Source organism: Theropithecus gelada, chromosome 20 (genome assembly GCF_003255815.1).
Source record: "Theropithecus gelada isolate Dixy chromosome 20, Tgel_1.0, whole genome shotgun sequence".
Taxonomy (NCBI): Eukaryota; Metazoa; Chordata; class Mammalia; order Primates; family Cercopithecidae; genus Theropithecus; species Theropithecus gelada.
Window position 1 is genome coordinate 24,689,122 of NC_037688.1, and position 21,433 is coordinate 24,710,554.

General features: G+C 48.1%; 1 protein-coding gene across 9 annotated transcripts; it reads left to right on the plus strand.

Moving 5' to 3' along the window:
• Window positions 1–2,881: 2,881 nt before the first annotated feature.
• On the plus strand, window positions 2,882–13,000 carry PDP2 (pyruvate dehyrogenase phosphatase catalytic subunit 2). Of its 9 annotated transcripts, none has more exons than XM_025371371.1 (3): window positions 2,882–3,184; window positions 5,505–5,598; window positions 6,140–13,000. In XM_025371371.1, exon 3 carries the CDS (start codon window positions 6,195–6,197, stop codon window positions 7,782–7,784), a length of 1,590 nt encoding a protein of 529 aa, XP_025227156.1. In that variant the 5' UTR covers window positions 2,882–3,184; window positions 5,505–5,598; window positions 6,140–6,194; the 3' UTR covers window positions 7,785–13,000. The 9 variants fall into 9 exon arrangements, with proteins under 9 accessions (XP_025227156.1, XP_025227157.1, XP_025227151.1 ...); XM_025371372.1 differs by having other exon boundaries at window positions 2,882–3,160; XM_025371368.1 differs by having other exon boundaries at window positions 3,022–3,276.
• Window positions 13,001–21,433: the final 8,433 nt, after the last annotated feature.

The window sequence follows — 21,433 nt, forward strand, 5'->3', positions numbered from 1 at the left end:
TTTTTTTTTTTTTTTTTTTTTTTTTTGAGACGGAGTCTTACTCTGTCATCCAAGCCGGAGTGCAACCTCTGCCTACCAGGTTCAAGCAATTATCCTGCCTCAGCCTCATGTAGCTGGAATTACAGATATGAACTACTATGCTTGGGTAATTTTTTGTATTTTTAGTAGAGAAGGGGTTTCACTCTGTTGGCCAGGCTGGTCTCGAACTCCCAACCTCAAGTGATCTGCCCACCTTGACCTCCCAAAGTGCTGGGATTACAGGCATGAGCCACCGTGCCCAGCTTAATTTTTGTATTTTTTGTAGAGAGGGGGGTTTCATCATGTTGCCCAGGATGGTCTCGAACTCCTGAGCTCAAGTGATCTACCTGCTTCGGCCTCCCAAATTGTTGGGATTACAGGCATGAGCCACCATGCCTGGCCATTTCTTTGGTTTTGAGTGAAGCTGAATATTTTTACATCTTTTCTCTAAAAATGCCAAATGAACGGCTGGGCATGGTGGCTCACGCCTGTAATCCCAGCACTTTGGGAGGCCAAGGCGGGTGGATCACAAGGTCAGGAGTTCGAGACCGGCCTGGCCAATGTAGTGAAACCCCCTCTCTACTAAAAATACAAATATTAGCCAGGTATGGAGGCACATGCCTGTAGTCCCAGCTACTTGGGAAGCTGAGCTGGGAGAATTACTTGAACCAGGGAGGCAGAGGTTGCAGTGAGCTAAGACCACACCATTGCACTCCAGCCTGGGTAACAGAGTGTGACTCCGTCTCAAAACAAAAACAAAATTAAAAAAAAAAAAAAACCTGCCAATTGAGCTATGCTTTCCCTTTCTTGAAGGAGAGATAAGTAATCCTTTTCCTTCGTATTTGCTTATAAGACCTTGGGACAAGGAAGCTTGAGAGATCCAGTGAGGGACTTGGGCTGGCCATCCTATATAGGGTGACTGAACTGGTTATAGCCTTGAAATGAAAGTTCCAGTGCACATAAAATCCTCCAGGGTGCATTTTTACTTTGGAAGTGGGTGTGTGTGGTAACTTAGAAAAACTCAGTGGTTTCAGACTTGGTGGAATGATGTAATTTTTCTCAGGAAAGTGGTGGGGGCAGCCATCTGCGTGTCTCAGCAGTCAGTCCAGGGCCTGACACCTTGTGGGCACCCATAACGCCTGCAGATTGAATAATTAAACACTGCTGCCTCTGTCCGGAAGGGTAACCCGTTGTGACCCTATATGACCTGTCTGCGGGGCGGGGGCGGCGGGGGGGAGGGCGGAAGTGTGCTTTCGCATTCTCTTGCACTCATTTATTAGAAACCCTTAGACTTACTTTTAGTTTGAGTCTGAAACAGTCCTCTTATTATGCAGGAAGACAGATATTGCAAATCCTGACTTTGAACTTCTGGAAAGGGCTAAGGGTGAGTGGAACTATAAATATACAAGGGCAAGTCTGACAGGAGCCGTTTTATTGCAATCACATCCTTGGGTCCAGAAGGCTGGCCAGGCTCCCCAGATAAGCCAGTGTGTCCTCCTTCTGGAAGACCACGTTCTCAGGGCTCCAAGTGGCTTTTTCTAGTTGTCTTCCATTTTTCTCTGTCTCCAGGGAAGGACTCCATCTGACTTATCATAGTTACAAGAGTTCTGTTAAAATAATTTATAAGGAAGCAGGTGATCACGAGAATTCCACAATGTTAGGACCAGAAGGGACGGAGGGATTATCTGGTGTCAGGGTTCTCTGTCTCTCTCAACCTACCAGCCACCAGCCATACTGGGTTAATTGTCAGTAGTAGGCCAATATAATGGTCAGTTCAAAGCTTAATGGTTTGTGGGAAACCACTAAAGATGTTAGGGCAGGAATTTGAGGGGTTTTTTGGGTTGTTTTTGTTTTTTTTTTTGAGACGGACTCTCACTCTGTCTCCCAGGCTGGAGTGCAGTGGCATGATCTCGCCTCAGTGCAACTTCCACCTCCCTGGTTCAAATGATTCTCGTGCCTCAGCGTCCTGGGCAGCTGGGACTACAAGCACGCGCCACCACTCCCAGCTAATTTTTGTGTTTTTAGTAGAGGCAGGGTTTTGTCATGTTGGCCAGGCTGGTCTCAAACTCTTGACTTCAGGTGATCCGCCCAACTCGGCCTCCGAAAGTGCTGGGATTACAGGCGGAAGCCGCCGCGCTCGGCCTTGGAATTTGAGTTTTAGAAGTGTCATTCTGCCAGGCGTGATGGCTCACGTCTGCAATCCCAGCACTTTGGGGAGGCTGAGGTGGGAGGATCGCCTGAGCCCAGCAGTTTGAGACCAGCCTGGGCAACATTGAAAGACCTTGTCTCTACCCTCCAACCACGAAAAAAAGGGGCAGGGGCGTCATTCTGGCTGTTCTGCTCTGGGGTTAGCACCAAGTCAAAGGTGGAGGAGGGAAAACCGGAAAACCAAGTGAGAGGCTTGGAATAGGGTGGCTGCGTCGCTGGATGGATGAGGGGAGAGAAATTTAGAAGATCGGATTTACAGGATTAGATAATTGAAAAGAGAGGGTGAGGGAGAGAAAGGAGTCAAGACCCGAGTCAGGGGTTTGGCTTGGGTCTCTGAGCAGATGGTGGGTCCATTACTGGGTTAGGAGAGAAGAGAAAAAGCAAGTTTGGCAGAAGCTGAGTTTGGGGGAAGTTATGTTTGAGGCGCCTAGGGGCCTCCAGAGGCAGGTGTCCAGGTAGTTGGATACCAGGGTGTGGCTCTTAGGAGAGGGTTCTGGAGTGGTCGACACCGAAATGGAGAGGAAGCAGTGGGGTGTTCTAACAGCGGTGAGGAATTGGGGAGGCCGCTGGGTTCGGGGTGTGCAGATCGGCCACGTAGCTGGCGATCTCAGGCACGTGATTGCCTGGTCCCGTAGCCCCGCGCTGGAACACTTTCAGCACCAAGGCAGCGGTAAGAGGCGGTGTTGGCCCCTCCCGGGTCCCGCCTTTCTGCCTGCCTCTCACCCTCTTTAACCATTGGGCAATAACTCTGTCCATCAAGGGCCCGCCTCCGCTATTGAGCCAACCAGGGCTGGCGGGAGGGCGCTTCCTTCTGGAGCTGGGTCCTGACTAGGGACTGCCTGGGTGAGGTGAGGACCTGGTGGCCGCAGTTGTGGCACTGTGCGCAGGCGCGGGACTGACCCGACCGAGCAGGCGGCTGTGGCCTCGCCAGCTGGTGAAAAGTGGGCGAGGGTCCGAGGTAGGGAAGGGAACGAGCGGGGGATGTGGACACCTCTTTCTCCGCCAGGCCTCGCCGGCGCCTGACCCTCCCAGTCTGCGGCACCGGCTCAGGTGACTGGGCGGAGAGCTGAGGTGAGGGGGTGGGCCCGCGGCAGAGAGGGACCAGCTGGGCCTACGACCACGGTCACCCCACTCACGTGCGCGCGCCACGTGGACCCGCGGGCTCGCCGAGGACCCTTGGCTACCTACCGAGGCACCCCACTAGCTGCTCTGGCCCTTCGAGCACCCCTTGGAGCTCTGTGTCCCGACTGCGCGCTCCTGTTTTACAGGCTGGCAAGCCGGGGCTCAGAGGCACCAAGCGGGTCGCCCGGGGGCACCCAGCTGGGGTACGGCCCTCGGAGTTCTAGGCAGATCGGTTTTGGTGGGCTCCGGAGTCCGTGCACTTAGCGATGAGGCTGTAGTCAGAGATTTGAACTTGGGACCTGTCTGTTTTCTTTAAGGATGCAAAATGGTTTGCGTCCCGGGTGCGGTGGATTGCCCTGCACCGCTGTCTGCCTTGACTGCAGGGCCAGAGCGTCAGGCGCCCTCTGCTCCCGGACCGACCGCCCCCGCCCCGACTTCTGCGGGATGGGCTGGCAGGGGTGGGGGAGTGAGGGGACGGTCCTCAGTCCTGGGAGCTCTTGAGATCCCGACAAATGATCTCGAGATCCTGAGGGCAGGATTCATACATGAAACCGCAGAAAAGCTCATTATAATGGGTCAAGGTTTTGTTCTTTTTTTTTTTCTATTTTATTTATTTTATTCCAAGGAGAAGTACCACCAGAGGCTAGTGAAGGGACTAGGAAACTCGTCACCCCCTTGCGGAGGCAGATGTGAAGCTTTTGGAAATCAGTTTGGCAATGAGTCTATACCCTTGGACCTACTGACTCCTTGTTTGGGAAATAACTGGGATAAAACCTAAATAGAGAAAAGGTTACTGCATAAGGCAGTACAGTTTGGTGGGGTTTTGTTGTTGTTGTTGTTTTTAGAGACAGATCCAGCTCTGTCGCCCAGGCTGGAGTGCAGCAGTGTGATCATAGCTCACTGCAGCCTTGAACTCCTGGGCTCAAGCGATCCTCCCACCTCAGCCTCGTGAGTAGCTGGGACTACAGGCACGTACCACCATGCCCAGCTAATCTCAAAATTTTTGTAGAGATGGGGCACTTCCTGTATCACCCAGGGTTGTCTTAAACTCCCTAGCCTCAAGTGATCCTCTCACCTTGGCCTCCCAAAATGCTGAGATTATAGGCATGAGCCACTGTGCCCAGTCCAGTTTGGTATTTTATATTAATAAAGAGCAAGTAGTGGAAATAACCTCTAAATCTCCAGCAGTAGAGAATAGTTAAGTAAGTTGCAATTCTTTATGCCAAAATGTAGCCATCAGGTGTGAAAAAATACTCTTATCAGGAAAACTAGATTCAAAGTTGTGGTTACAACTCTACAAAAATATGTACGGAATGACAGGGTGCGGTAGCTCCCACCTGTAATCTCAGCACTTTGGGAGGCCAAGGGCAGAAGATCGCTTGAGCCCAGGAGTTTGAGACCAGCCTGGACAACACAGGGAGACCCTGTCTATTAGCTAGGCATAGTGGCTCATGCCTGTAGTCCCAGTTACTTGGGAGGCTGAGGCAGGAGGATCCCTTGATGCCAGAAGGGCAAGGCTGCAGTGAGCCATGATCTTACCATTGCACTCTAGCCTGGGCACAGAGCCAGGCTCCATCTCAAAAAAAAAAAAAAAAAAAGTGCAGAATGACTAGAGGGGTATATACCTAATGATGAAAATAATAACTACTTTTTTTTTTTTTTTAGTAGAAGGGTCATATTTTATTAAATTCTCACAAAACCTTCTAAGACTAATATTCCCATTCCACCAATAGATAACTGGAGTGTTACCTCATCAGCAGTGTGTCTGATGCTACACAAGATAGTATCACAGCTAGTGTGCTATTGGGCCTCTGAAAATGTCATATTTAGCCAGTATTTGAGGACTTAGTGTGTGCTGGGTACAGGTCCAGGCACTGGAAAGCTGTTGGTGAGTAAGGCAGCCATAGTTGCTTGAGTCATGGAGTTTATAGACTAGTGGGAAAATACATATATATATATATATATATATATAAAATTTATTTTTTGAGACAGGGTCTTGCTCTGTCGCCCAGGCTGGAGTGCAGTGGCAGGAGCACCGCTCATTGCAGCCTTGGCCTCCAGGGCTTAAGCAATCCTCTCACCTCAGCCTTCCAAGTGAATGGGACTATAGGTGTGTGCCACCATGCCCAGCTAATTTGTAAGAAAATTTTTTGTAGAAACCAGGTCCCCTTCTGTTGCACAGGCTGGTCTCGGAACTCCTAGGCTCAAGTGATCCTCCCGCCTCAGCCTTTGGAGTGGCTGGGGTTATAGGTATGAGCCACTATGCCCGAAGCAGATTATTTATTTATTTATTTGTTTGTTTTTGTTTTTGTTTTTTTCGAGACAGGGTCTCACTCCTTCTCTAGCAAGAGGCCCAGGCTAGACTGCAGTGGCACAATCACTGCTTTCTTCAGCCTCAACTTCCCAGGCTCAGATGATTCTCCTACCTCAGCCTCCCAAGTAGCTGTGACTATAGGTGCACACCACCATGCCTACCAATTTTTTTTTTTTTTTTTAATTTTTTTGGAGAGACAGGGTTTCACCATGTTGCCCAGGCTAGTCTCGAACTCCTGGGCTCAAGCTATCCACACACCTTGGCCTCCCAAAATGCTAGGATTACAGGCATGAGCCACCACGCCCGGCCCCCGAAGCAGATATTTAAATGAACACTTATAGTCTGCTGGTGAGAGTGAGTTTAGTGTATTGTAAATAGTTTATTCTAAGTCATTTTTGTTCAGGATATTAGCAAATGTTTTCAGAAGTCAGTATGTTTAAGAAATTAAATTTGAAACTTCAACTTTTTAATTTTTAGGTTTAAAAATATCCTTGTTTTGCTGAAGGAACACATTTGCTGATATAGTTTCAGAATGTCAAGTACTGTGTCCTACTGGATCTTAAATTCTACAAGGAACAGCATTGCCACACTGCAAGGGGGCAGACGCTTATACTCCAGGTATGTCTCAAATAGGAATAAATTAAAATGGAGGCTCTTTTCCCGGGTGCCACCCACCCTAAACAGTTCCCCATGTGGTGGCTTCACTCTGTGCAAAGCCTACAGACACACATCAACAGAGGAAGATGATTTTCACTTGCAACTCAGCCCTGAGCAGATAAACGAAGTGCTTCGAGCTGGCGAATCAGCCCACAAGATTCTTGACCTTGAAAGTAGAGTTCCAAATTCAGTGTTGCGGTTTGAGAGCAATCAGCTGGCTGCCAATTCACCAGTGGAGGACCGGCGAGGTGTAGCCTCCTGCCTGCAAACCAATGGACTAATGTTTGGCATCTTCGATGGACATGGCGGTCATGCATGTGCCCAAGCAGTGAGTGAGAGGCTCTTCTACTATGTGGCAGTGTCCCTGATGTCCCACCAGACCCTGGAGCACATGGAGGGAGCTATGGAAAGCATGAAACCCTTGCTGCCCATCCTGCATTGGCTCAAGCACCCAGGGGACAGTATCTACAAGGATGTCACATCCGTGCATCTTGACCACCTCCGTGTCTATTGGCAGGAACTGCTTGACTTGCATATGGAAATGGGACTAAGCATTGAAGAAGCATTAATGTACTCCTTCCAGAGACTGGATTCTGACATCTCGCTGGAAATCCAGGCCCCTCTGGAAGATGAGGTGACAAGGAACCTGTCACTCCAGGTTGCTTTCTCTGGGGCAACAGCTTGCATGGCCCATGTTGATGGAATTCACTTGCACGTGGCAAATGCTGGTGACTGCCGAGCCATCCTTGGTGTCCAGGAGGACAATGGCGTGTGGTCTTGTCTGCCCCTTACCCGTGACCACAATGCCTGGAACCAGGCCGAGCTGTCCCGGCTAAAGAGGGAGCACCCTGAGTCAGAGGACAGGACAATCATCATGGAGGACAGGCTGCTGGGTGTCCTCATCCCCTGCAGGGCCTTTGGGGATGTTCAGCTGAAGTGGAGTAAAGAGTTGCAGCGCAGCGTTCTGGAGAGGGGCTTCAATACTGAGGCCCTCAACATTTACCAGTTCACACCCCCACACTACTACACTCCACCCTACCTGACTGCTGAGCCTGAGGTCACATACCACAGGCTGAGGCCCCAGGATAAGTTCCTTGTGCTGGCCTCAGATGGCCTGTGGGACATGCTGAGCAATGAGGACGTGGTAAGGCTGGTAGTAGGGCACCTGACTGAGGCAGATCAGCACAAGACAGACCTGGCCCAGAGACCCGCCAACTTGGGGCTCATGCAGAGCCTGCTGCTGCAGAGGAAAGCCAGCGGGCTCCACGAGGCTGACCAAAATGCAGCCACGCGGCTGATCAGACATGCAATCGGGAACAATGAGTATGGGGAGATGGAGGCAGAGCGGCTGGCGGCGATGCTGACATTGCCAGAGGACTTGGCGAGGATGTACAGGGATGATATCACTGTCACTGTGGTATATTTTAACTCAGAATCAATCGGTGCATATTACAAGGGGGGTTAAGAATCTCCCATCCTATTGTCAAGGTTAACATAAATGCTCTTCTAAAACGTTTCACTTACTCTTAAACTAGCTATCCAAACCTTACTATTAAAAGCGCAGGCAGGTTTAATTTGCTAAATAGACTAACAGGAGGAAGAAACAAAGAAACAAACAGCCTAGCTTTAAAAAACAGTTAAATAGCAGTGATTTCATGTCCGTGTATGTCTGATCAAGTCTTATATGCAGAGAGGACACAACATAAAGTCTATAGAATTGGTTTGGGCTCATGTAACCCAAGTCGTTTGATAAAGATGTGAAACTGTGTCAGCCTTGAGCCTTCAAAGGGTAAATTTAATCATGATTCTGAGAATAAAGAACTTCAGGATCTTGTGAGGTCTTGCCACAAAAATCTGCAAATTCAATAATTCTCCTGAATTCATAATCATGGACTTCTAGATTATGAAGAGATATTTTATTTGTCTGTCTTTTAGTTAAATTACTAAGGCCTAGGTTTACAAAGCATACTACAGGACACTTTTCTATGCAATATCCTAACTTTTTTGTGTGTGATTATGGTTATGAGAAATTTTGTAATACTACATTCTAGCTCTGTTTTCGTTTATTTTAAAACTGAATCCTTAAGCTTGCAAACACGCCTACTGTAAGCATGCTTGGAATGACTTGTTTTGATTTTCAGCTGATAGGATCTATGCCTCTGGACCAGCTGAATTTACTGTTGCAGCTTTTGGTTCCCTCTACTGAGTCCCATTCCAGAAACTTTGAGCCATGCTAGTAGGTAACTAGTCTATGCCTTAACTCCTGACCTTTCCTGCATTAGTAAAATTTCCTCCTGGGCTGAGCCTTTGGGGGTTGATTCACAGCATTTAAAGCTTTCTGATTATACCTCTCAAATATTCTTCTGTCAATTCCACACAATCCTTCTACCTCTGCTATGCTGAATCCCTCATTTACCCTGCACCTGCCAACTACAAAATACTGTCTGAAAGAATTTTTCACATGTTCCTGCTGCCTATGGCTGCAGGAAAGGAGAAAATGCGATTGCATATGGTAGTTGTGGTGATAGATGTTTAGACAGGACAGGTTTATTTAGCAGATGGTGGACTTAAGATTCAATCTCTATCTGGAGAGGTGAAAACACAAAAGGCTTAAGGACAACAGTTTCTAACCAAGGGTCTCTGAATCCTTTCCTGAGAGGTGGTGGGAAGGAGGGAGAAGTGAGACTTATCAGATGGGACACTTGCCCCAAGACTGTGGGATAAACCACCATTGCTAGTCCTCAACTTTAGACCATATTTAGTATAGGAGTTGGGGCAAAAATAAAAAATAATTTGTAATGGTTTCTGTGGGCTGTAGACTCTTTGTATTTACTTGGAAATTCGTCATGTGGATACGTTTTTGGAGATGAATTTCATCTCATGAGTTGCTATGGGATTTAAACAACAGGAAATATGTCCCTAAATGGGAACAAATATAATCCCACAAAACCAACAATTTTATTTGCTTCTACTACATCAGGCAGAATTCTTCAATTAAGTTGAACTACATTTGTGAATCCCTTTTCTCAACTTACCCCTTTATGCCACCCACTGAAAAGAAAAGCAAATAGCTAGGTCTGGCTTCCTGTTTTTTGTCTACGTCCCAGCTGACATTCAGTCAAATGCTGGGATACTTCTAATTTGGTGGTGTTTCTCTGTACATTTTTCAGTGCAACTGTTTAGTCATGTGTTTTCATCTAAGAAATTCTCTTTTGAATATTTAAGCCTTGATCCTTTTATTCTGAAACCATTAATATTCCTTCTTGGCCGGGTGCGGTGGGTCACGCCTGTAATACCAGCACTTTGGGAGGCTGAGGCGGATAGATGACCTGAGGTCAGGAATTCCATACCAGCCTGAGCAACATGGAGAAACCCCATCTCTATTAAAAATACAAAATTAGCCAGGTGTGGTGGTGCATGCCTGTAATCCCAGCTACTCGGGAGGCTGAGGCAGGAAAATCACTTGAACCTGGGAGGTAGAGGTTGTGGTGAGCTGAGATCACACCATTGCACTCCAGCCTGGGCAACAAGAGCGAAACTCTGTCTCAAAAAAAAAAAAAAAATCCATCTTATCTCTTAGTCCTTCCTTCCTCTCTCTCTCTCTCTTTCTCCCCCCTCTCTCTCTCTCTGTATTTCTTTCATTCCTTCCTTCCTTCCTTCTTGACAGGGTCTCCCTGTCACCAGACTGGAGTGCAATGTCATGATCTTGGCTCACTGCAACCTCTGCAGCTGAGGCTCAAACAATCCTCTTGCCTCAACCTCCCGAAGAGCTGGGACTATGCACCACTATGCCTGGCTAATTTTTAAAATTTTTGTAGAGACAGGGTTTTGTCATGTTGTCCAGACTGGTCTCATACTCCTAGACTCAAGCAATCTTCCCACCTCGGCCTCCCAAAGTGCTGGGATTATAGGCATGAGCCACCACACCCAGCCTTTCTCCTAGATCTTAAAAATAAAATGTAAATCACTTCCATTCTGCTAGCATGAGGGTTTGTTGTTAAAATTGAGGATTCTATCTGACGTTCACTTTTTGTTGTTTTTTGAGACAAGGTCTTGCTTTGTCGCCCAGGCTGGAGTGCAGTGGCATCATTATAACTCACTGCTGTCAAACTCCTGGACTCCAATGTTCCCTCCCCTCTTAGCCTCCCAAGTAGCTGGGTCTACAGCATGAACCACCAGGCCCAGATAATTTAAAAATATTTTTTTTTGGTAAAAACATGATCTTGCTATGTTGCCCAGGCTGGTTGTCTGACATTTTCTTTGTTCTTTATTCTTTATACCGGCTAAACCCTGGAGTACCCTTGAAGCCTTTACTGGCATACAGAGTACCTGAATCTTACTTTGGAGCCTAGCATGGGTCATAAATGTATCTGATTCATTAACTTGTGAGACAGCTGAGAGAACACAGACTCCTTACCTGTGTCTCCAGGCATATCTGGTGTTTCTCTGCCTAATAGATTTTCCTGCTTTCTAATTAGTAATATTGAGAAAGAAGAAAGGCTTATTTATCATTTGCTTTTTTTCCATTGTGAATCATCAGTTCTTTCCATGAACATTCTGGGGAGCACCTCCTGATTAAACTCCTGTCTCCCTGACCACTATCCTGCTGTCCTTGGACTTCTTGAAGCACATGGGCTACTTCCTCAGGACACTGGGATTTGAGAGGAAGTTAGTGGTACTTGTCAGGTCTTTCAAAGCATTTATTATTGCTTTTATACAGAGATTTCAGTATTGAGACTCAAAATGAACTGAAAAATAAAATTGAGCATTTAATATTTTGGATGTAACTTTTGAAGAAAATATGCTTTGGTGCTTAAAATTGTATATGATTTTAGGTAAGAAAGTTTGATACTATTGGCATAATTTAGATTTATTTTCTTTCTTTCTTTTTTTGAGACAGTCTCACTCAGTCGCCCAGGCTGAAGTGCAGTGGCACAATCTCAGCTCACTGCAACGTCTGCCTCCCAGGTTGAAGTGAGTCTTGTGCTTCTGCTACCAAGTAGCTGGGATTACAGGCATGCACCACCACACACCGCTAATTTTTTGTATTTTTAGTAGAGACAGAGTTTCGCCGTGTTGGCCAGGCTGCGAACTCCTGAGCTCAAGTAATCCTCCCACCTCAGCTTCCCAAAGTGCTAGCGTTAGAGGCATGAGCCACCACGCCTCACCAGATTTTTAAAAAATATATAACTGTATCTCTGTTGATTCTGGGGCTTGGTCAAAATGGATAGATAAGATAGTATTCTAAATTCAAATTTGTGGCTAAGCACAGTGGGCCACACCTGTAATCCCAGCACTTTGGGAGTCCAAGACAGAATTCTCGCTTGAGCACAGTATGAGACCAGCCTGGGCAACATAGATCTTACCTCTACAAAAAAAAAAAAAAAAAAAAGCCGGGTGTAGCACATGCTTGTAGTCTCAGCTACTTGGGAGGCTGAAATGAGAGGATCTCTTGAGCCCAAGAGGTCTAGGCCAGAGTAAGCTGCGATCATGCGTTTGCACTCCAGACTGGGTGACAGAGTAGACTGTGTCTAAAAAAAAGTTTGAATTAAAAAAAAAAAAAAAGTTGGCTGTGCATGGTGGCTCACACCTGTAATCCCAGCACTTTGGGAGGCTGAAGTGGGTGGATCATCTGAAGTCAGGAGTTTGAGACCTGCCTGACCAACATGGTGAAACCCCGTCTCTACTAAAAATACAAAAATTAGCCGGGCATGGTGGCGCTTGCCTGTAATCCCAGCTACTTGGGAGGCTGAGGCAGGAGAATCCCTTGAACCCAGGAGGCAGAGGTTGCAGTGAGCCGAGATCGTGCCACTGCACTCCAGCCTGGGCAACATGAGCGAAACTCCGTCTCAAAAAAAACAAAAACAAAAAACAAAGTCAAATTAGCATGGTAGATCAGGTTACTTAGATTCAACTTTCTGAGATGTTATTTGTTAACATTAAGGCTAATTTATTATAATGAAAATGCAAACTTTGAGGTATATTAATATATAAACATCTTTTTCCCAGAAGTACCTTTGACCTAAAAGGTCTTTAGTATTCAGCCCACTGGGTAAAGTTCAGTTTAGACACAATCAAATTGGCATCTTTTAAACATAAGTGAAATATGGAGAGTTTGAACTTGAGTTACTTAAAAAAGATACAGTATAATTAATTATACAGAACAAAACAAAAATGTGTTTAGAATGACTCTGGCTTGACTCTTTTCCATCAGCCCCTAGTGGCCTATCTTCAGCCTTTAGGAAGTCTTAACTTCCCAGGTTAAACTAGAATATTCTGGAAGTGAGCTGTGCAATTTTCATCTTAAAGTGAATCATTTGACTCTGAAATGTGACTCTTGTGGCAGAAAAAGTCCTGGTGTTGCCTTGGAGCTGGGGATAAAGGCCAGTGAGCCAGCCTGTGATGAGAGCTGCCCCTGGTACCATCTGAGTGGAAAGCTCATTGGGACAGCCGTGCAGCTATCTGAGCCTGAAGCCCTGTCCCTTATCCCTCAGGCACCTGACGCTTAACTTGCCTCCTGGGAAATAATGATTTAACATTTACTTAGAACAATTATTAATCATGTTCTTTAACAATTACTGACATTTGTATTTTAAGCTGTATACCAATGTTCGTATTTGACACTGATTTTCTAACCATTAGAGATATTTAATTAAAACTTGTAAGTGTAAGAAAAAAAAAGAAATTTGATTTCTTTTGGTTTGAATCCTCATTTTTTTTTTCAGTCCTTAGGTTCGTAGATTAGGCCAACCTTTGTTTCACCACTTTTATCTGACCATGGAAGATTTTAGGCTGTTCAAAGAGTCCACCCAAAAGAGAAGTATGCTGCTCTGCAAAGTTTTGGTGGCTATTGCCCAGGAAATTATTGTTTAGTGTTAACCATGTGTGTGGAGACCTGAAAAGAAGTGAAGGCTTTTGTCGTGAGGGACTCCACACACTCAGGGCCAAAGCCTGCCAGAATTTCATACTATTTAACATGAGACATTAAAACCAACTTGGCACATTACCCCACCCCCTGGAAGAGAGAAGTGGACAGAAGTGGAAGGGTGCGGTGGCTCATGCCATCATATCCAGCCAACCCTCCTTTTCAGCTTGAACAAATTGATGCCCAGAGGTTGAAAAACACCCACGACACAGTGGTAGGGCCAGGATTTGAACCAAGTCCAAAGTCCCAATAGTGGGCTTTCAGAAAGGGATAATTATGTAGTTTTTTGCACAATTTTGGCCTGGAATGGGTGGGGCTGGGAGGAGAGGTTGGTGGTCCTGAAAGGAAGCTAGAAGGCTTTTTGGGGGTTATTGCTGATAACATAGTTCTGTGGGCAGAGTGTGGTGGCTCACACCTGTAATCCCAGCACTTTGGGAGGCCAAGGTTGGAGGATTGCTTGAGCCCAGGAGTTTGAGACCAGCCCGGGCAACATAGTGAGACCCCTCCATCTCTACAAAAATAAAAATAAAAATTAGCCAGGCAAGGTGGTGTGTTCCTTTAGTCCCAGCTGCTACTTAGGGGTCTGAGATGGGAGGGTTGCTTGAGCCTCGGAGGTGGAGTCTTCAGTAAGCCATGATTGTACCACTCCACTTCAGCCTGTGCGGCCAAGTGAGACCTTGTCTCAAAAATAATAATAATAAAATAAGGCTGGGCCTTGTGGCTCATGCTTGTAATCCCAGCACTTTGAGAAGCCAAGGTGGGCAGATCACCTGAGGTCAGGAGTTCAAAAGCAGCCTGGATAACATGGTGAAACCCTGTCTCTGCTAAAAACACGAAAATTAAATGGGCATGGTGGTGCACACCTGTAATTCCAGCTACTTGAGAGGCTGAGGCAGGATAATTGCCTGAACCTGGGAGGCGGAGGTTGTAGTGAGCCAAAATGATGCCACTACACTCCAGCCTGGGCAACAGAGTGAGACTCAGTCTCAATAATAATAATAGTAATTATTATTATTATATTAAAATAAAATAGCTCTGTGGACTCTGATAATGCTTTGGCTCTTAGGAGTAAAGCTACATATATTTAGCTTATACACATGCCAATGTCCCATCGTTTTGGAACATGATAAAGTGAACACAGGGAGAATTAATTTTTTTTTTTTTTGAGATGGAATTTTGCTCTTGTTGCTCAGGCTGGAGTGCAGTGGCACGATCTCGGCTCACCACAACCTCTGCCTCCTAGATTCAAGCGATTCTCCTGCCTCAGCCTCCTAAGTAGCTGGGATTACAGGTATGCACCACCACGCATTTTTAGTAGAGATGGGGTTTCTCCATGTTAGTCAGGCTGGTCTCAAACTCCTGACCTCAGGTGATCTGCCCACCTCGGCCTCCCAAAGTGCTGGGATTACAGGTGTGAGCCACCGCACCTGGCCAGAATTAAAAATTTTAAAATTGAGCTGTTTGAGCTCTTTAAATAGACTGGGAAGGAATTAGATTTATAGACTTATTTTTCACCTTTCATCTCTATAGGTTTTGTTTACTTGTTTGTTTGTTCATTTGTGTTTTGATACAGAGTCTGGCTCTGTCACCCAGGCTGGAGTGCAATGGCATGATATCTTCCTACTGCAACCTCTGCCTCCTGGGCTCAAACCAGCCTCCCACCTCAGCCTCCAGAGTAGCTGAAACTACAAGTGTGTGCCACCATGCCCAGCTAATTTTTTTTTTTGTATTTTGTAGAGATGGGGTTTTGCTCTGTCATCTAGGCTGGTCTCAAACTCTTGGCCTTAAGTGACCCTCTTGCCTCGGCCTCCCAAAGTGCTAGGATTCCAGGTGTGAGCCTCCATGCCTAGCCCATCTCTAGAGTTTCTGTTTCCGTTTTACTTGATGCTACTAAATGCCCTTAAATGGTCCCCAGCTTAGTGATCCTCTGAATTGTTGGTGACCAGTGCTCCAACCGGCTCTCTGGGATGAATGAACCTTTACTGACGAGTGTGGGTCTGAATGTCTTTGCTCCATTGGCCCCTGACTTTCTCTACCAGCAAGCAGCCTTGATCTGGAAAATCACCTAGCTGGGAGGAGCAAGGCAGGAAGTGGGAGGGAGGGTGGAGTAGGGGAGTGGGGCTGAAGAGGCCTGGGCTCCAGTTCTGACATTTTTTTTTTTTAAGCAGGGTCTTGCTCTGTTGCCCAGGCTGGAGTGCAGTGGTGCAGCCATGGCTCACTGCAGCCTCGAACTCCTGGCCTCAAGTGATCCTCCTGCCTCAGGCTCTCAAAGTGCTGGGATTACAGGTGTGAGCCACTGTGTCCAGTCCCAGTTCTTTCTTTCTTTTTTTTTTTTCATTTTTTCTTTTTTTGAGATGGAGTCTCACTCTGTCACCCAGGCTGGAGTATAGTGACATGATCTTGGCTCACTGCAACTTCTACCTCCTGGGTTCAAGTGATTCTTGTGCCTCAGCCTCCCGAGTAGCTGGGACTACAGGCACACGCCACCACACCCAGCTAATTTTTGTATTTTAATAGAGATGGGGTTTCACCATGTTGGCCAGGCTGGTCTGGAACTCCTGACCTCAGGTGATCCACCTGCCCTGGCTTCCCAAAGCAGCCCCATTAACCTAGCTCCTGGGAGAGTGGTCTGTAGGGGGAGTCTCCAAAGCCTACTCTGTCTCAGATCTCAACTCCTCCTGCCTTTCTGGGATTCTGGGAAGCCGTCCCACGCCTCACCCCATTTTCTCTGCAACAGATGAACAGAAGGAATGCCTGCCATGAGCTACTGCTCTGTCCACCCTGCACAAACTTGTGTGCCCCAGGGCCAGGCATGTGGAGCTGTCGAGGGGTCACCTCATCCTGAGGGGGCTGAGAGGCCACCATGGGGACCGGGAGGGGCTAGTCCAAGAAAGGGAACAAATAGAGTGAAGCACAGGAGTGGCCCCGGATGGGGCTGCAGGGGCACTATGGAGGCAGGGGGACTAGCCAATGTGGCTGGGTGGGAGGAGCCCTGCAGGTGACCTCCTGGAATGAGAAAATAAGCAAGGTCATGTGGTGGCCTCAGGAAGGGCTGGGGGCAGGGCTGGCTCTTCATCAGCATAGAGGTAGGGAGGGGGCAAAGCAGAAAGTCCTGTCTCAATCCCCTACTTTCCCTGCGTGTTGATACTAGGGCTTTTGGGTATTTGTCCTTGTTTTCTCGTTTGCCTCCTCCTCATCCCCATCCCTGTGGCTGCAGTCCTGGTCCCCTGTCCTGCCCTGGGGATGCACAGGCTGCCTGTGGAATGAGTGAGGAAGGATGGGAGGACTGATGGAGTGGTAGATAGAAAATTAAGGGAGGAGCAGGTGAGAGAGAAGGAGGCAAACAGTGAGCGGCTGCATGGCTGTGAAAAGCAAGGAAAATTGGTGAGGAGTGTCCAGTACCAGAGGGGCCTTGCGTGTGGATGGATGGAAATGAACAATTTGTCAAAAAAAGAACACTACATAGCCAGGTGTAGTTGTGCATGCCTGTGGTCCCAGCTACTTGGGAGGCTGAAGTGTGAGGATCACTTGAGCCCAGGAGGTCAAGGCTGCAATGAGAGATGATCGCACCACTGCACCACTGCACTCCAGCTTGGGTGACAGAATGAATTCCTGTCTCCAAAACAAAACAAGACAAAACAAACAAAAACAGAAAAGAGGGAACGCTACAGAAAGGTGAGGGCCATTCTGTGTTCTCACTCAGGACGCTGGACACAGGATGGTCCCGGATGGTGAGGTGGAGGTAAGGACATTGCTGTATGAGCGGAGAGTTGGCTGAGCTGCTAGAATCCCTCTGAAATGAAGCAGTGCAGGAATGGGGAGGGGAAGGTTGTCAACCAGCCAGCATACTCCTGGGCCTGTGGGAGTGGAGAGTGTCCACGGTTCACTTGGGGTCCCAGGGGCCTTGCCAGCCCTGCACTGGGCTTTGGCATGAAGGGGTGGAGGAGCTCTTCCAAGCTCTGACTGGTGTCTTGGTTACTAAATCCTGAGGGTGGCATGATGGGAACACCAGTGGGGAGCCTTTGGCTAGGGGGTTCTGTGAGTGAGGCAGCGTTAGGTGGAAGTTGCCTCTAGATGTCGCCATCTGCCCACACTAGTGTCAGCTGCCGCCTGAGTTGGAGGAAAGTGTTCCCGAGATGTGGCCTGAGGCTCATCTCCAGCCCAAGCTGGGCCTCCCGGGGACTGACTGCAGCCTGGAGCACCCTAGGGAAGCCTCCTGCGACTCGGGATGTCTTTGGGGCTGGGAGCAAGTGTGGGTGGAGGAAGGGCTGGGTCCCTGTGGTCACCCAGCCCTGTCTTGTAGGGAAGGAATTGCTGGGGTCCCAGGAGGAGCCAGAGCCAGGCAGTGGGCTCCAGATGGTGGGGGAGTGGCTGCCACCTTGACCATATTCCCCCACGTGGCTGTTCCCCTCTGTGGACCTCCCCTTGCCTCTGACTCCCATCCTCCCATCCCATTCCCTACAGCCAGTCCCCACAGCCACTCTTCCAGCAGCCCTGGGGGGCCATTCCCATCTGTCTTCCCCTGTCCCAGTTCCGATAATGGACCGCACCACCTTTATCCTCTCCACCCTAAATGACGGCTGTCCCTCTAGTCAGTTCCACCCACCACACTGCCGTGTGTGGTGACATCCTGACCATGTCACTCCTTTGCTCTGAACCATGGCTCCCCCTCACCCTAAGGAGGAAAGCTCAGACTCCCTCTCCCCAGGGTGGCCTCTCCAGCCTCCTCCATCTGCTCCCAGCAGGGTAGGCATGGCCATCATGCAGAGCTCCATGTTCCTAGAACATGCCAGGGCTTTAGCCTTGCTGTTTCCTCTGCTAGAACACCTACCACTGCACCGTCCACCTCCGCCTGGCTTGCTCCTGAGACTTAGCATGACTCTACTGAAGCATCCCCTGCCCTGGGAAGACTTCCTGACTTTCCAGGCAGTACCAGCTCCTGTCTCCAGTTCCCATGGCACTGGGACCTCCATCACATCTCCTCAGATAGCTCCCCCATGTCTGTCGGTTTGTCTGCCCTCTTGGCAGCACCAGGGACCTCCTCTGACTCTCCTCTGAGTCTCCAGGGATCAGCCCAGTACCTGGTATGAAGTAGGCACTTGTACATGCATTTAAAATGTTAGGGAGGAAAGAGTGGGAAAAGAGAAAGGGCCCTTGTCTTTCCTCACAAGCTGAAATCAACTCTTGCAAGCATTGGGCCTGTGCCCTGGTTATCCCTGGGATGGAGCCCAGAACCCTCCACCTTTTGCTTCTTGCTATGGGCTTTTTGTTTTGAGACAGAGTTTCACTCTGTTGCCCAGGCTGGAGTGCAGTGGCATGATCACAGCTCACTGCAGCCTCAACTTCCCTGGCTCAGGTGATCCTCCCACCTCAGCCTTCCGAGTAGCTGGGGCTACAGTTGTGCTCCATCACCCGGCTAATTTTTGTATTTTTTGTAGAGACAAGGTTTCGCCATGTTGCCCCAGCTGGCCCTGTTATGGATTTAAAGATAACCACAAATTCTTTGACACTCTTTCCATAAAGCAGTGGGGTCAATTCTTCTCCTCTTGGATCTGGGCTAGCCTTAGGGACTTGCTTATAACTGTCTCATGCATGTCCGTGTAAAGAGAGTCCACCAAACACGCTTTGTGTGAGCAACGAGGCTGTTTATTTCACCTGGGTGCAGGCGGACTGAGTCCGAAAAAGGAGTCAGCAAGGGTGGTGGGATTATCATGAGTTCTTAATAGGTTTTGGGATAGGCAGTGGAGTTAGGAGCAATGTTTTGCGGGCAGGGGGTGGATCTCACAAAGTACATTCTCAAGGGTGGGGGGAATTACAAAGAACCTCTCTTAAGGGTGGGGGAGATTACAAAGTACATTGATCAGTTGGGGTGGGGCAGAAACAAATCACAATGGTGGAATGTCATCAGTTAAGGCTATTTTCACTTCTGTGGATCTTCAGTTGCTTCTGGTGATCTGGATATATACGTGCAGGTCACAGGGGATATGATGGCTTAGCTTGGGCTCAGAGGCCTGACAATATCTAATAGAATATAGTAAGTCTTTACATAATGTCCTCACTTAATGTAGTTCTTGGAAATTGCAGCTTTAAGCAAAATGACGTACAAGGAAACCAATTTTATCATAGGCTAATTGATATAAACAAGAGTTAAGTTCCTACAGCATATTTGCGGTCATGGAAATATCATCAAACTTCCAAATAAAGACCCAAATGCTTCTCATATTAAACACTGACTAAGAAAGACTAATAGAAACAAGGCCAGGTGTGGTGGCTCACGCCTGTAAACCTAGCACTTTGGGAGGCCGGGGAAGGCGGATCGCCTGAGGTCAGGGATTTGAGACCAGTCTGGCCAGCATGGCGAAATCCTGTCTCTACTAAAAATAGAAAAATTAGCCAGGCGTGGTGGTAGGCACCTGTAATCCCAGCTACTCGGGAGGGTGAGGCATGAGAATTGCTTGAATTTGGGAGGCGGAGGTTGCAGTGAGCTGAGATAGTGCCGCTGCACTCCAGCCTGGGCAACAAGAGCAAATCTCCGTCTCAGAAAAAAAAAGAAAGAAAGACTAATAAAAACAAGTAATACAATTATTTATCCAGTTATTCCAGTTCAAGGTCATGGATGACTAGAGCCTATCCCAGCAGCTCAGGGCACCAGGCGGGAACCAGGCCTAGACAGGATGCCATTGCCTTGAGTACACTCACACTCATGCAGGCTGGGAGCATGCAGACAAGCTAGTTAATCTAACATGCACATCCTTGGGATAGGGGAAGAAGCCAGAATACCCGGAGAAAGTCCGCTACAGACTCCGCACAGACAGTAGCCCCAGCCAGAAATAGATTTTTTCCCTTATCAATGTTGTAACAAAATAATGTTGAGCAAAATGAGCTGGGAGTGGTAGCACACCCCTGCAGTTCCAGCTACTTGGGAGGCTGAGGCAGAAGGATCGCTTGAACCCAGGAGTTTGAGGTTACAGTGAGCTATGATCATGCCATTGCACTCCAGCCTGAACAATCGAGGGAGACCTGTCTCTGAAACAAACAAACACATCATTAAAAAAAAAATAATAGGCCGGGCGCGGTGGCTCAAGCCTGTAATCCCAGCACTTTGGGAGGCCGAGACGGGCAGATCACAAGGTCAGGAGATCGAGACCATCCTGGCTAACACGGTGAAACCCCGTCTCTATTAAGAAATACAAAAAACTAGCCGGGCGAGGTGGCGGGCGCCTGTAGTCCCAGCTACTCGGGAGGCTGAGGCCGGAGAATGGCGTGAACCCGGGAGGCGGAGCTTGCAGTGAGCTGAGATCTGGCCACTGCACTCCAGCCTGGGCGACAGAGCGAGACTCCGTCTCAAAAAAAAAAAAAAAAAATAATAATAATAATAATAATAATAAAAGCTTTCAGTGACATCCTCCCATTTCTGCCTCCCACCGTCCTCCCCTGCTTCCAAGGAGTCAGGAAAATGTCACAATCCCGTCATGATGTGCAAGGCTGAGTGTGACCTGGCCCTGCCCACTCTTCAACCCCATCTCATACCTCTACCACCTCTGTGCTTCAGCCACTGAGTTGCTTCCAGTGAGGGAGTCTCTCTGTTAACTGGACATAGTAGGGAATCAATTTGTGATAATTTGTGATCATAAACTAGGTCACATTTCTGAGCCTATGCTCAGCACAGAGCTGTGCTGAGCACTTTACATGTATTATCTCATTTAATCCTATGATCAAGTATTATTAACGCATTTTACAGGTGAAGAAACTGACCCTGGGCAGGTAAAAGGATGTGCCCAAGGTCACAAAAATAGCAAATGCAGAGCTGAGTTTGAAACCCTGGTGTCTGACTCCAAAGCTTCCTCAGCAATCATGTGATTCTGCTGAATATGTATTGATTGGATAAGAAGCACATGCTCGGGCCGGGCGCGGTGGCTCAAGCCTGTAATCCCAGCACTTTGGGAGGCCGAGGCGGGTGGATCACGAGGTCAGGAGATCGAGACCATCCTGGCTAACATGGTGAAACCTCGTCTCTACTAAAAAAATACAAAAAACTAGCCGGGCGTGGTGGCGGGCGCCTGTAGTCCCAGCTACTCGGAGGCTGAGGCAGGAGAATGGCGTGAACCTGGGAGGCGGAGCTTGCAGTGAGCCGAGATCGCGCCACTGCACTCCAGCCTGGGTGACACAGTGCGAGACTCCGTCTCAAA

What these genes read in the sequence shown, in the direction of transcription:
- PDP2 (XM_025371371.1), top strand. Translation starts at nt 6,195, where the DNA reads ATGTCAAGTACTGTGTCCTACTGGATCTTAAATTCTACAAGGAACAGC.